At 44.7% G+C, this 16,030-nt stretch overlaps 1 protein-coding gene across 4 annotated transcripts in view; it reads right to left on the reverse strand.

Moving 5' to 3' along the window:
* MTCL3 (MTCL family member 3) overlaps nucleotides 1–15,591 on the reverse strand; it is a 38,144-nt gene extending 22,553 nt beyond the window's left edge. For all 4 annotated transcript variants that reach the window (XM_069851826.1, XM_069851824.1, XM_069851825.1 and 1 more), the window contains exons 1-3: nucleotides 14,800–15,591; nucleotides 14,246–14,470; nucleotides 10,864–11,022 (exon numbers count right to left, since the gene is read on the reverse strand). In XM_069851826.1, coding sequence (XP_069707927.1) covers nucleotides 10,864–11,022; nucleotides 14,246–14,470; nucleotides 14,800–15,591 — 1,176 coding nt within the window. The remainder of the gene's footprint in view (nucleotides 1–10,863; nucleotides 11,023–14,245; nucleotides 14,471–14,799) is intronic.
* Between the last annotated feature and the right edge of the window lie 439 nt (nucleotides 15,592–16,030).

Genomic DNA, 16,030 nt, shown 5'->3' on the forward strand with positions numbered 1-16,030 from the left:
ACAAACTCAAGCAAAACTACAACAAAAGAACCAGTGTAGATTATGTGCTACCTATGGATACAAGTGTGGATATAACTGTGAAAGGTACCATGACAGCTATTGAAGAGCCAGCTAAACCAGGGAGATAATTCTTACACTTCAGAGTAAAAACTTTTTCTTTCATTTGAACAATGGAGTTGGTACCTCTATGTCTAAATTATGTATATGGATACTGTAATATCCATTTGAGTAAAGAAATACTGAAACTGAGAAGTGCGAAGCTACAAACTTGTATTCTGTCATTAAGGACCATTACAAAGTCCTAAAACCTTTGTCTTTTCCTAGAAAATAAGTAAACTTCTCAGGCTTACAAACAGCACAGTGCCAGCAAATGATTAGGAGATGACTGAATATAAACCAACCAATACTAGATTTCCCAAACTTTCCTCCATTTGTTAATGTGGAATCATACTTCAAGGACCTTATTGAAGTCAGTAGCAAGATTGTCTACTTTGGTAGTGAGATAGCAAAGGCCTTTCTCCTCCTTTATGTTTCAAGGAAGTCATACCCTAAAGCCTACAGCAACAGAGACACATCTTTTCCAACATGCCCCACTGGAAATTTATGCTCATAAACCATTTTTAGTGGTAACCAGTTGCCATCCACCACCTGAGCCACAGTTACTGCATTGTCCGTTACTCCCACAGACAACTGGGCATAGCAGCTGAGTTGATTTTGTCACAGCTGGTGATTGCTCCTTGCCAGTAATTCTCAGTAGCAGGTAATCACATTGCAGAAATGGACTGAACCTGCTGTTCTGTGTTTCATTTGCCATCTCATCTGGCTCCATACTAAGTCAGAGAGCCTTTGGCTAGCTTTTACACTAGTAAATGAAAGGCTTAGGGACTGTTCTCACGACCTGATGCCAACTGGCACTCCACAATTCCGTCTCCTTTCAGCTAAACTGACAACAGAGCTAAACTTTCCTAAAGCTTCCTTCCAAACAAACAGGACCACATCCAGAATGTCAATCAGGAATAAGCTCTGACCCATGCTAGACCCCAAATCATGCCCAAGCACTGAAGCAGTGCAGCTGACCCAGGCCAAAACCATGTGAGGGATGTGCTAGCCATTGCTGGTCAATGCATGGGCCCTTCCTTAACCTGATGTACTTTACAAATATAGTTTTTTAGTAATGGAAACAATTCTACGGCAAAGAACATCTTTGAGAAGAATGATCCAAGCAGGTCCCACACCTGGGCCAGGGCAATCTGTGGTTTCAATAAAAGCTGGGGGACAAAGTGACTGAGAGCAGCCCTGCAGAGAAAGACTTTGGGGTGCTGATTGATGAGATGCTCAACATGAGCCAGTAATGTGTGCTTGTATCCCAGAAGGCCAACCGTATCCTGGGCTGCATCAAAAGATGCTTGGCCAGCAGGTTAAGGGATGTGCTTCTCCTCCTCTACTACGCTCTCATGAGACTTCACCTCGAGTATTGTGTCTAGTTCTGGAATCCCCAAGATAAGAAGGATATGGAACTGTTGTAATGGGTCCAGAGCAGGACCATAAAGATGATCTGAGGGCTGAAGCACCTCTGCTATGAGGACAGGCTGAGAGTCGGGGTTGATCAGCCTGCAGAAGAGAAGGCTCCAGGAAGACCTTACAGCAACCTTGTCCAGTACCTGAAGGGGGCCTACAAGAAAGCTGGGGCAAGACTTTTTACAAGGGCATGTAGTGATAGGATGAGGGGGAATGGCTTTAAACTGGAAAGGGGAAGATTTAGATTAGATATTAGGAAGAAATTTTTTACGGTGAGGGTGGTGAGGCACTGGCACTGCCCAGGGAAGCTGTGGATTCCCCATCCCTGGAAGTGTTCAAGGACAGGTTGGACGGGGCCTTGGGCAGCCTGATCTAGTGGAACTTGTCCCTGCCCATGGCAGGGGGATTGGAATTGAGTGATCTTTAAGGTCACTTCCAACCTAAACTACTCTGCGATTCTATGACTCATGACCTTTCTCTAAAACCTAGTTTCTGTGTCTTTGGAAGCTGCACTCTTGTTCTGTGGCTCCATTCTGGCTAGGTTCTTTTTTAAAAGGGTCATTACTGTTTTTTTAATTTAAAATAGAGCTTACTGCAAAAAGATTCTGACTTTACCTGAAGCCTACATGTAGTATCAATAACAGCTTTGCAAGAGAAATTGCAAATCTAAGTCTACTTATATCAGTCACAGAAAGGTGGAAAAAAAGTCAATATTCTGCCACAAGGAAGGAACTTCCATGCCCCCATCAAACCAGAGTAGCAGCATTACTTTTAGTTATTCAAAAGAATTAATCAAAATTTATTTTATGATGGCTAAATTCTTTGTTTTACACCTATTCCAGATACCCTCTTTTTCACTACAGTTGTGATTCTTTCATTATTACTTCCCCATTAGCAAGAAATCCTGCCACTCCTTTTATACTTCCTTGCAAATTTTAAGACAATTCACTAGGAATACACAGAGCAGCACACCAGCTTCCAGGTCTCTCTGCTCAAAAAAATCCCCTTAGGGCATCTTTACTCACAAAATCTCTTTACAATGAGTTTTATTCTTTTGAAATCATTCACTATTATGACATAGGTTTTGCAGCTACATTATTATTGACCATTAGGCTGTTTATTTTGAGTTTTAACAACATCTTGATGCAAATGGCTCATGTGAACTACTGATGGCTTAAATTAAATATAATTTTACTAGGTTTAAGTGTAAACTACTCCTCAAATACACATTTTTAGAGAATTACTACAACAGATTTTGTAATAGAAATTAATTTCTTTCTCCATTAGGATATTTTTCTTATATTCAAAGAACTAAACTGAAACAAACTCTGTTTATCCTGCTCACTGTGAAATTGCAGTGTGCTCTGTCACACTCTCACAGATGATGAATAGTATCCCTGCTGAGTACTGTTTTTGAACGAACAAAATATTCAAGCAGGATACCTAAGGTAACAGAATTTCACATAAACAAGCCTGACAGAATTAACTGGGGATTCTGCATCTGCAGGGATGTGGTGCTTAACGAACCACTGAACCACACTTGGAGAAAGAGGACCATTCTTTACTTTTTCCTGTATAAAATCAGAGACTTTTTCTCATCTCTTTTTATAAAAAGTCTCCTCATTATCTGTTGTTCTTTCAACCAAATCAAACTGAATTTTCATGAGGCAACAAACTGAGATTCCAGATCACGGAAACGCTCTGCTTGAAAGTATTTTTAGTAGAAGTGATGCTGATAGACTTGGTCCTCCAAAAGACCCAGGACCTGGGCTTGTGAGACATTAAATCCTCCCCTGCTGCCATCTGGTGCCAGGAGCAAGTAAATTACTTTAACTCTTCAAGAAGTACTGCTTACTACTCTGATCCTATGAAGCTGATCAACTACATCAGCAGGCATACTAATGTCTTACCTCCCTCTACCTTCTCCCTAATCCCTCTGTGACCACCTGTTTGGTGAGACTCAAACTCTGAAGAGAAATGAAAACATGAGGTGCATTTAAGAAGTGCTTGGGAGACAATATGATGCAGGAGGCTCAAATTTTCCCTTTCAAAGCAGCACAACCAAGTATCCATCTCCAGAGACTTCTAAGCATACAGCATGGGAAATAAACAGAAGCTAGAAATCCACGCACAGTTACAGAGCTATGACCTCACTGGGGTCACAGAGACATACAGAATAGCTCACATGCCTGGAGTGCAGCCATGGATCAATACAACCTCTAAAGGTGAGGAAGAAGAGTTGTTCTCTACACAAAAGAGCAGTTCAATTGCATGTAGTCTGATAATGGGTGATGGGCCAGCTGTGAGCTATGGGTAAGAATCAGAGGACAGAGAAGCACGGGTGGCATAATTTGAGGTATCTTCTACAGACCATCTCATGAATAAAAGGAAATAGATGAAGCATATTTCAGACAACTAGAAGCAGTCATACAATTTCTGCAACAGATTGAAGACAATTTTTGCCACAGGCGATAAACACGTCAGCTGTAGTAATCATTTCAATGGACCTCTTGCACTTAAGAAAGTGTTGGTCAAGGACTTGATGGCCAGTGGTAGCACTAGCAGCCCCAACTGTGAGATGGTCATATTTAATGTTCTGAGAGAAAGAACCAAGACAAATTACAGACAAGAAAATTTTGATTCTGAAGGTATCAAAAAAAAGCAATGCTGCTGTTGAATATAGTTGCCTTGCTTATTGGAAATGCTGCAAACCACCACCCATTATGACACTTGTTTCCAGTTCCTTACAACCTCACCATATTTTAGATATGGCATATTTTCCACGCCAAGCATCTGTCTCAGGATAAGTTATCAACTTCGTTAATATTTTGGAAAGATTCAGCAAAGTTATTCAGCTCTTTCCAAGATAAGATATTCATAAGAAATTATTCTAGCAATTGTTCTTTTAAGAAGTTCCAGTATGCCTGTGCTCTGGAACGTTTTTGTGTCTGTACGCGATAGATACCTGATACTTTTCTAATTCATGACTGGCCAAACCATAAACTGTTCAGAAATCTCCTGAACAGCTGGAAGGATGGAGGAAAAGAGCTAACAGATGAAAGATGGACAAGACTGCGACTTAGGAATGAGAAGACAGAAAAACAGCCATAACTACAAGACAGAGGGAAGAGGGAAGAGGGAAGAGGGAAGAGGGAAGAGGGAAGAGGGAAGAGGGGGATCAAGACTGAGAGACAGAACCTGAAGTATCTGAGACTTTGTGAGTTACAGGAGAAAGGCTGGAAATAAGTGGTTGTGATTAAATGGCAGGAGAATAGGCTTAGAGAGAGAAAGGGTTTTGAGAAAGGAGCGGCACTGGATTTTTGTCAAGACATAGAGGGCAAGCTGATATTAGCGATCAAGGGGACTGAGACAGGATCAGCAATTGCCAGTTCTTTTCACAGCTCTCCAGGTTTTGGTTTGAGAGGAGAAGACTTTGTCTGAGAGTTGTTTGGGGTTTTTTTACAGCAGCTTTTGTTTGAAATTGCCACCTACCCTCCTGATTTCTGTGCAGCCTGAGCACTCAGAGATGTATGGAGAGCTAATCTGTGCAGAAGCAGGGCAGGCAAAGTTTGCAAGAGTAAGCAGGAAAGTGTAATTACTTTCCTGTAGTCCCACAGCAGGTTAGTATCAAAATGAGGCATGGAACTCAGATTCCTCTTCTCAGCTTTGTGCCCAGTTCCCCAGACCCTATTGCCTTCTTCCATTTCCAAGCAGCGTACAAACAGACAGACCCATGAAGGAAGGCATAAATTCCTCTGCAAGCAATCTGAACTGACAGGACAAAAGACATCTCTAGTACATATGCCATGTATCCATGGTTATAGCAAGCTCTATATCTCATCTAATAACCTAGGCTTCGAAGAAGAAAATGGTAGCTTGGCAACATCACCCTAATGTGGCTGTAAGAATGGAACTGTCTTGCATCTGCCCAGCTTGGAGCACTAGCAGAGTGATCTATTTCTGTTCAAAAAGACATATGTCTCTGAAGAACACTGTGCCTCTTGCAATTACATATCCATACTGCAATGAGGATTTGTAAAGCCCAGGGTCCAGTACGTGTGTCATATTTTCCCTCTACTTCATTCGTCTCATAAAAATGTGCCTAAAGCATGGCTAACTGGGCATTTCCTACATAGCTATAGCAAATGAATTAATTCTTAGCTCATACTATTGTCATGAAAAGCTCAACAAGAGTTAGACAGGCTTTAAAAAATAGTTACCCTCAAATTAATGATAATTAACTAATTAATAACTCATTAATGATTTTTTTATATCTGAAAAAAATTACACCTATCTACTGTTGATTTCTCTTTCTTCTAGGAAATAATTTATGTAGTTTGTCTTAAGCTTCCCAGAAAGCATTACGATTAATAATTACATATCATATAATCATAGAATCATAGAATAACCAGGTTGGAAGAGACCCACCAGATCATCAAGTCCAACCATTCCTATCAAACACTAAACCATATCCCTCAGCACCTCATCCACCCGTGCCTTAAACACCTCCAGGGAAAGTGAATCAACTACCTCCCTGGGCAGCCTCTGCCAGTGCCCAATGACCCTTTCTGTGAAGAATTCTTTCCTAATGTCCAGCCTGAACCTCCCCTGGCGGAGCTTGAGGCCATTCCCTCTTGTCCTGTCCCCCGTGACTTGGGAGAAGAGGCCAGCACCCTCCTCTCTACAACCTCCTTTCAGGTAGTTGTAGAGAGCTATGAGATCTCCCCTCAGCCTTCTCTTCTCCAGGCTAAACAACCCCAGCTCTCTCAGCCGCTCCTCGTAAGACCTGCTCTCCAGCCCCCTCACCAGCTTTGTTGCTCTTCTCTGGACTCGCTCCAGAGCCTCAACATCCTTCTTGTGGTGAGGGGCCCAGAACTGAACACAGTACTCGAGGAGCGGTCTCACCAGTGCCGAGTACAGAGGGAGGATAACCTCCCTGGACCTGCCGGTCACGCCGTTTCTGATACAAGCCAAGATGCCATTGGCCTTCTTGGCCACCTGGGCACACTGCTGGCTCACGTTCAGTCGCTGTCAACCAAAACCCCCAGGTCCCTCTCCTCCAGGCAGCTTTCTAGACAGACTTCTCCTAGTCTGTAGCACTGCACAGGGTTGTTGTGCCCCAAGTGCAGGACCCGGCATTTGGCCTTGTTAAACCTCATGCCATTGGACTCTGCCCAGCGGTCCAGCCTGTTCAGATCCCTTTGCAGAGCCTCCCTACCCTCCAGCAGATCAACACTTCCACCCAGCTTAGTGTCGTCCACAAACTTGCTAAGGGTGCACTCGATGCCTTCATCCAGGTCATTGATGAATACATTGAACAGGGCTGGACCCAGCACTGAGCCCTGGGGAACCCCACTTGTCACTGGCCTCCAGCTGGATTTCACACCATTTCCCACCACTCTCTGGGCCCGGCCATCCAACCAGTTTTCCACCCAGGAGAGTGTGCGCCTGTCCAGCCCAGAGGCTGACAGTTTCCGAAGCAGAATGCTGTGAGAAACTGTGTCAAAGGCTTTACTGAAGTCCAGGAAGACCACATCCACAGCCTTTCCCTCATCCAGCAGCCGAGTCACTTTGTCATAGAAGGCGATCAGGTCAGTTTGGCAAGACCTGCCTTTTGTGAACCTGTGTTGACTGGGCCTGATCACCCGGTTCTCTCGCATGTGCTTCATGATAGCACTCAAGATCACCTGCTCCATGACTTTCCCTGGCACTGAGGTCAGACTGACAGGCCTGGAGTTCCCTGGGTCCTCCCTGCGACCCTTCTTGTAGATGGGCACAACTTCAGCCAGCCTCCAGTCCAGTGGGACTTCCCCAGTCTTCCAGGACTGTTGGGAGATGATGGAAAGGGGTTTGGCCAGCACATCCGCCAGCTCCTTCAATACCCTTGGATGAATCCCATCCGGCCCCATAGACTTGTGGGTGTCTAGTCGGGCTAGCAAGGCTCTGACGACCTCCTATTGGATCACGGGAGCTTCATTTTGCTCCTCTAGCTCCTGGGTTTGTACACAGACGGAACAACTTTCTTTACCATTAAAGACTGAGGTAAAGAAGGCATTAAGTAGCTCAGCCTTTTCCTCATCCCCTGTCACTGTTGTTCCTTCTGCGTCCAATAGGGACTGTATGGTCTCCCTAGTCCTCCTTTTATTATTTATATATTTATAGAAAGATTTTTTGTTATCTTTCACAGACTATATTTATCTATAATAAACAGGAAATCAGCAGCAGATGCTACAAATAGGTTCTGAACACTGACAAAGCAGATTAAAAATTTTGTGTTTCCATGTGGACATACGAGGAATAAGACTAAATGAAACAGCTACAGGTTGAGGGACTGAAACTAAATGTAACTGATAGAAACTGGATGCTTTGCTGGAACACTTTCCAAGTCCTGGATACTCGCAATCTTCTGTTGCCATCAACATCAACTTCCATTTGTCATGGAACATATCATAATTTTTCTTAAAAGCTCCAAATCAAGAAAGTAAACAGAAATTATCTCTCTATGTTAACGGACAAATACATTCACAAGTCCATATCCACACAAACATTCACCAGAGAACTGTAGATTTGTCTCTACACAAACACATCTGCTAGCATTTATTATTTTATACATCTAGCATATATTTTTTTATACATCTTTCCAGTCAAGTCTACCACATTTTTTAAAACAATACAGAAACTGCACAGAGAACTTCAGCTTTGGTCCTGCTCTAGAGACTGCCTCCAACATTTTCTTTTCACCACCTTTGTTATCGCATACTTTTCATTACAAGAGGAAAATAAATTTCCCATGGCAGTTATACATAAGTAGATTTTAAGAAGAATGGAAAAGTTTGTGGTTTTACAGCACACTTGATGACATAAAACTCCAGAAATCAATCATTACATACTCTGAACACTGTTACTATGCTGCTAAATAAAAATGCTTCATTGTCTTTGGTGATTAGCTCTCATTAATTCTAAGCTCAATAAAGTGAAGATCACTGTGCCAAGAAAAGGTCTTGACTCTGCATTCCTAATTATGTTGAGAAGAACTTCCTTAAGCAGGAGGTTGGATTGGTTATAATGCCTAAATTGAACTAAAAAAGGGTTGCAAAGCCATGAAACCGGAAGAAATAACTCACAAGCCAGCAGAAAATTAACATTATGACTATCTGACAATGACATTTGAGATTCACAAAACTTCTGACTGCCAAAGAAGAAGAAAAGGTATTTGTCACAGAAAAATTCTAAGCACTTCAGACTGCTTTGGGTGGTTTTCATGGTTGTTTCATGTTAATATTTTCATAGCTCTTTCACAGATTACAAATTTCAAACGTGTAAGAATTAGTATACTTCACTGGCATCCTACCATTGGTTTCCCAAGTCATGGCATGCTTGCAAAGTACATAATTATTTGGCTTCACTTCAAATTTGCTCTTCTCTGACTTGCACCGCCTCAACCATACTTCAACATCTCCCATGCTGTGCTGAAAGTCCTAGTCTGAAAAGCAGCCTTCTCCTACCGAAAGGGACTCAGCAGTCTGTTTGAAATACATAAATGAAAACTCCTGCCTACTTATGAAGATGCATATAATGACTGGGATGACAGCTCTCTCCGTTTCAGTATAAGGATGCATTTCCGACTCTTTCTTCACCCCACCTGTACTCTGGTGTAGTCTCTTAATGCATTTCTCGATTCTGGCTCAGCGCCCCATTCTGTGCCAATGGGAATCATCCACCTGTTTCAACTTCATGAAAACAGCGTTGTGTAGAAGATCCCCTTACTTAAACATGACACTTTTTTCCAGAGTCTCAAGCATCTTTCCGTTGATACCAACTCCAAAGACAGAAAGGGACAAACACCTAAGCTAAAGAAAGAAGTAGAGAGCAGTACGAGAGCAGCATAGTGGGCCAGAGGGAAGAATCAGGATAAGGAGCAAGTGACTACTGATGACAAAGCTGCCTATTTCTTGAGTTAATTTCCTACAGGTAAATAGCTCCCAAAGAGAATAAACTATTAAATTGCCACTATACTTCATTGTAAACTGAAGATCTGTAAGAAGAAAGGCAAAAGAAGCTTACTGTGGTACAACCTATCATAGGGCAGGAGGAAAGGATCAAGAAATGGGAATCCACCAGAAAGTACAGTCAAAATGGACAAGAGTAATGGAACATGCGGAGTAAAGTCAAGCTTAACTACAAGTTGTAAGGATAATTACAGAAAGATCACGCTCTCATAAAGAAGATGATCCCAGAAACTGAGTTGTATTTGATGGCAGAAACCAGAGTGAAAACAGAAGAAGAAAGTCTCAGGCACAGGAGAGGGAAGGTGAATAAGACTCAGATTTCTTTCATACCCTTTTCAAATCTGCAGTTATGTTGAAAAGCAATAGAAGATGGAAAAAACTCCACCTGTTTACCCTCCACTAACACGTCTGAAATTCAATTCCTGCAGAATTCAATTCCTACATCACTTAAAATAAGCACTTGTGGTTCCTAAAAATACTGTAACTTATCACACACCTGAAAATTTCCTACCTTTCTTAACAACAACACCACACCTCTTCTACTTCATACAAGATCAAAGTAGACTTTGGCATTCCTACTAGGGTACAGTACTAAAAGTGAAAATCAGTATTATTCATTGAATTTTGAACACTGACCTGGACAGGTTTTCTAAAATCAATCCTAAGAAGTCATTCTTAGTCAACAGTTTCTCTTTTTACTGCATGTTTTGTTATCTCTGCCGGCCAGGCTATTACTGCTCTAACACAATTTATTTAATGGCACAGTATCTTGCATCTATATAATGGCGAATGGAGTAATTTTGAAGACTAACTAGATATAATGTAAAACCATGCTTAGACTGAAAGGCTGAGACTTCCCAGTCTTCCAAAGAGTATGAATGAACAAAACAGGAAGGTGGACAGATGCTTAGTCTCAGTGTGCCTGCTAGTTCCTAGCAGTAGTTAGCAAGGGCAAAAAAATGGTCTTTGTAAAAACATGCAGGGAACATCATCTGCAAAGTTAGATGCTTCTGACTCCCTTCAGCACTTTTCTTGCATGGCTCTTAATATAGATACATCTCAAAGCCTCTGAACTATTACCATCAGTTCCACATTTCCCTCCTAGCATAGGATAAACAAAGCTACGGCTTGGTTTCTGTTTTGCCTAGGAAACACTGACCAGTTTATTCTCAGCTTCCCAGTCACCAAGATGTAATCCAGCACTGTTTGCAACTTTCAACTTTATCCTACCATATTTTCACCCCCAAAACAAGTTCTAGGAAGAAAACCAATTAGTTCAGCAATAAGAATTTGAGAACTTAAAATACTTTGAGTAGAAGTAAATAGCAACACTAACCTCTTTCATTTTTTCCAGTTCGTTCTGTAGTGCTTGTTTGGCAATTTCAACTTCTATAAGCTGCTGTCTTAATTTTTCATTTTCATCTTCTGTTATAGTACGTTTCTCTTCCACGTTTTCTAACTCATGGTGAAGTCTCACCGATACATCTTTTGCAACCTAAATGAAAGAAAAATTTTTAAAAAAGAACTACTGCTGCAGTGCACAGCCCCTAAGCAACCACTTACAGGTTAATTCTGGATGTACTGATGGAAGCAGGGTGAAAAGAAATTAAGACAAGGACATCCACAGACAGAGTTCTGATGATTCAAAATTCAAGTGAATTCCTTCAAAAAATGGTATAGTTTTCCTACGGATTTCACTGGAAAAGACACTGGACACTAAACCCCATTTCCATCTTAGGTTGTGTTATGGGAACAGCGAAACAGGAGCTTCATTATTCCTGGAGACATACATTATTTTGACAGCATTTTCTCTCAACCACTGCCAGCTTACATTTTTCAATGAAATAAGGTGTATGCCCTTCAAATATTTGACATGCAGAAGCATCTAAAAGCAGGGTCCACTCTCTCCAGGCTTACTGTACCTGTGCCACGTATAGGACTGCAAACAGACACATCCTTATTTCGAATTTGCTAGTTTCTCTGTTCTTTGTGGACAATTAATCTAAATATCTGGCATGTACTACTATTGGTTAATTCAAAGAGTAAAATATGAACAAACAACATTTTTACTGACACTGTGCTCACTAAAATTATATCAGATATTTTGAATTAAAATGAATAAAATTTTTGCTTTTTTAAATGCATTTTCACAAGAATACAGTTAAAAAGCATGTGTCAATATCTAATTCCTCTTCTTCATGTAAAGTAATGACAGGAATGAGAATTTTGCCATCCAAGCCACATGCATTGTAATTTGTGAAGCCACCATAAACTCCAATCATGCAGCAAAAATATTTAAATATATATAATCACTGTTATGATGGTGCTTTAGACACATAGTTTGAAATGCCTAATTTCCTGCTTTTTTTAGAACGTTGGAAAGTATCATTAATCTTCTTAGCATTAGCTACAGGAGCTCAGGAGTCATCCTTTATGGCTTTCACTAGAACGATATTTATGGTTGTATGCCAAAGAACTCTGACATCCTAGAGCTCTAAAGAAAGAAATAATAATTGTCAGTAAGCAGTCTAGAAGAATCTGATCTACCAGAAAACAGCAGCAGCTAGTGACTCAGCCTCCCCTGACAAGAAACACAGTGTGCCTGAATTACAGATACAACACTGCAGTGTAGCACAGGATCATTCAATAACCTCCCCCACTGCACGCACGCTCAAGACACATAATGCCCAACAGAAAGAGAGAGTGGAGAGGAATTTGAATTATAACCATACTCCGGAAAGACTGCAGATTGAGCTGAGAATCACACGACAACTCGATCGCTTTCCCTACACTCAGTATTAAACTGCTCATCTGGTTGTCCAACCAAAGTAAATGGAAAATCATATGGGACATTTTTAATAGCATCCTAGATCATATGGGAAAAGGGACTCACTTATGCAAGATGCATTTCAATGCAGCTAAATACAAGACTGTATCTCTGAAGGATTAAGTCCCCTAACATACTACCCATGCAAAACGGACAATGTTATTTTGCATAGAAATTCTTCAGCAGATGACTTGGGAAGACTACAGAGAACTGCATATGAGTTACAATTATGGTTAGTCAGCACCTGGAATTCAATTAGGCAGAAATTGGGCATTAAGACATTCAACTCTACTCCGAGTCAGAACGTATCCATGATCTGTGAGTATGCTTTGAAAAAAAACCCACTATTCCTTTCCAAATACTCTGTTGTATGCTTATTGGAAGCGACATGGGAGAAATCCTACTTAAAGTGAGCCCTTTGTCCAGCTCAACCTAAGGCCTTAGCTGCTTTCTCCTATACCGCAGGCGAGCACCTCACCAGAAGTGCCCTCACCACTTTCCCAGTGGCCCTGTGTGCTAACACAAAGTAACATTGAGCCAACAAAGAAATAAACTCTATAAGCAGGTTCACAATCTTCACTTGGGACACATTCAAGTTCTGCCTGCAAAGGTCTCAAGTATTTACCTAAGCATCATCCTGAGTGTGCAAAATGTCCCTTGCCTCAACCAGCAATTCCATCTGACCCCTGACAAAGGGGTTATTTTGCCTCTGACCAGAAAGACAGCTGTACTTACAGGACTTTCACAGCCACAACAGCAAACATGGGCACAGGAAAGGAGTATCAAATAGAATACAGAGAAGTATATTGGCATTTTAAATTGCATTAGTGAGAAAATTACTGGAATGTGTTTTGCATTGTGTCCACATTTTAACAAGAACAATGACAAGCTGGAAAATTTTCAGAAAAAAATGATCTGCAAATGACGCTTGGGAATAACAGACCCTCAATCCATTATACTTATAAGAAAGAAGTTTAAGAATGACCTCATTCCTGACCATGTATTTTAAATTAGCATTTCCAACTGCAGTCCACAGAATCCAGTGAACCACAGGCCTAAGTAGAAGTGTGGCCCATAAACTCATATTTGCTGCACAGAGGTCTGCAGTTACATGTGAAATGGCAGCGGACCGGTCAACTGAAGGAAGTTTATAAGTCCTGCTTCAGCAAGAGCCTCAACAAAACCTCGTGGATTGCAGCAGAAAATAAACAACTTCCAGCAAGTGCAAGAAAGGGTTTTTTTTCCTCTAATTGGACCAATGTAGAGTGGAGATGATGCATATTTGGATATCGACCAATGACAATCTTTGAACAAGGTCTGAAACTTTTCTTCAACAATGGGCTGTGGTCCATTCAGACATTATAGATGGAATGCAGGCGATTACACATTGAAATTTGATGGCCTGCGTCTACAGTTTCAGATGGATGTCGAAAATCCTGTCTCCACTGAAGATAACAGCAGTTTTTCTGCTGATATCAGCAGAGTCAGGATTTTGCATTGTGATTCTGCAAGTATTCAATCTACCAGTCCTCTGAAATCTTTACTAAAGAGTACAGTAATCCTCCCCAAGCCAACGGGACTATTTGGTGAGGTTATTTAGGTTTGTGATGGTAGGGTATGTTTTGTGTTCATTATAAAAGATCCAAAACATCTAGATCCTCATCTGTATTTGAGTCACTTCTTATGCATTAACCTTACAAAAAAATTATTGGACTAAAGCTGAAAATACCCCATCTATGTACTGAAGGACTTACATAACCAAAGTAAGCTTGGCCATTGCTAGCCCACGAGCTGCAGAGTGTACAACAGAACAGATGGAAACGTTTGAGCCGTGAGGACAGCGTCTCCATCTGAGGCACTCCCTCTCCTTGACACCAGCTCCTATCTGTACCTTGAGGTCCTGCTCCATGCTGCGCAAGAGTTCACCGTCAATCTCTCCGGTCTGGGCATAGCGAAGCCTCTTGCGCTCGGCCTTGCGCAGCCGGTACTGAAGGATCCGGCAGTTCTTGTTGGCTCGCTCCAGTTCGTGGCGCATTTCTTGAAGCTGACAAGCATCCTCCTCAAAGAAACTGTCCCTCATCTCGTCCATCTCTGTCCTCAGTTCATCTATCTCATTCTGGCACCAGGGCGAGAAGGGAACAGAGACGCAACAGGTGGGTCAAAAGCCAACATGTCAGCACGTACCGAGGATGGCAGCCAGAACAGAGCAGCTGCCCACAGGGGCACGGGAAAAACACAATCCGGCTCATCAACAGCGCCGCAAGGAAGCAGAGAAGCGCCACTGACAACGACAAGGCCATCTTCGTTTTGCCTCCAGCGCCAGCGCCAGGGGAGAGGGCAGCGGGGGAGCCGCCTTCCAGGGCAGGGGCGGGGAGGCCACCCGGCACCCACCCGCCCTCATTCCCACCCTCACTCCCCATCCCCAACCGGCCCCCGGCTCCTCACCTTGAGGCTCTCGTTCTCCTCCCGCAGCTTCTCCATCTCCTCCTGCATCTCCTCCTGCGGCTGCGGACTCCCGCCCGCCTCGCCCTGCAGCAGCCCCTCGGCCGCCATGGCAGAGGGCGACGGCGCCTCGGCCGGGGCGGCGGCCGCGGAGGAGGAGGAGGAGGAAGCGCCGCCGCCGCTGCTGTGGTTGCCGCCTTTGGTTTGCATCTGGGCGGCCGCCGCCAGCCCCTTCCTAAGGTGGAACTGGATCAGCTCGCTCTGCAGGCATCCCTCCTTCCAGTAGCCGCCGCCCGCCGCCCCGCGGCCCTTCCCCGCGCCCGAGGAAGATGGAGGCGCCGGGGCCGCCTCCCCCGCGCCCTTCAGCGGAGACCGCCCCGCTCTCCCCCGCCACTGCCTGGGCGGCGCCGCCCCGTCCTGCTCCCCCGCGGGGGGCGCCTCCTCTCCGGCCCGCGGCGGCGCCTCCTCTCCGGCCGCTCTCCCTGCGCCGGCGGCGGGCGGCGGTTCAGCACCGGCGCCGGGTTGGACAGCTCCCCGCGGCTTCTCGGCGGCGGCGCGGCCGCGGGCGGCTCTGGGCGCCGGGCCGGGCGGGGGCCGCGCCGAGGCGGCTCTGGCGGCGGCGGCGGCCGGAGCGCGGGGGACGGCGGCGGCGGCGGCGGGGACCGCGGGGGGCGGCCGCGGAGGGTTGTCGCGGGCCCTGGCCGGGGAGGACGCTCGCTGCTGCTTCCTGCCGCTGCTGCCCTCGGGGTGGAGGCGAGGCTCGGCGGCGGCGCCCCCTGCAGGCGGCTGGCTCATGGCGGCGGCTATCTCGGCGACGCGTCCATCGCCGGCGGCGCCCCCCGCCTCCTCCGCCGCGCCGGGAGCTGCGGAGGGAGAAGCGGAGAAGGCGGTCGGGGCGGGGACGGGCAGGGCAGGGCGTTCTCTCCCTGCCCGCCGCCGCCGTGCCGCCACCTGAGGCTCAGATCGGCTCCCGCTCTGTTTCCACCCAGGGGCGTTTCCTCCCCCCCCCGCCAGCCCCCTACGGCGGCCACGCCGCGGTTAAATCTCCATCCACAGGCGCCCTTCCCTCTTCCTCGGCCTGGGTGCCAAGCTGAGCACCGGTCTGGGTTGCTGCCCCCTCGGAGGCCTCTTCAAGGTGTCTGTCACGGCCGAGAGGGGACGGGTTGCTATACAAAGGGCTGCACACGTGGAATCAACCACAGATTCCTCCTCAGCTGTGGCAGGGGCTCTCTCT

This window comes from Phaenicophaeus curvirostris, chromosome 2, assembly GCF_032191515.1.
Source record: "Phaenicophaeus curvirostris isolate KB17595 chromosome 2, BPBGC_Pcur_1.0, whole genome shotgun sequence".
NCBI classification, from domain to species: domain Eukaryota; kingdom Metazoa; phylum Chordata; class Aves; order Cuculiformes; family Cuculidae; genus Phaenicophaeus; species Phaenicophaeus curvirostris.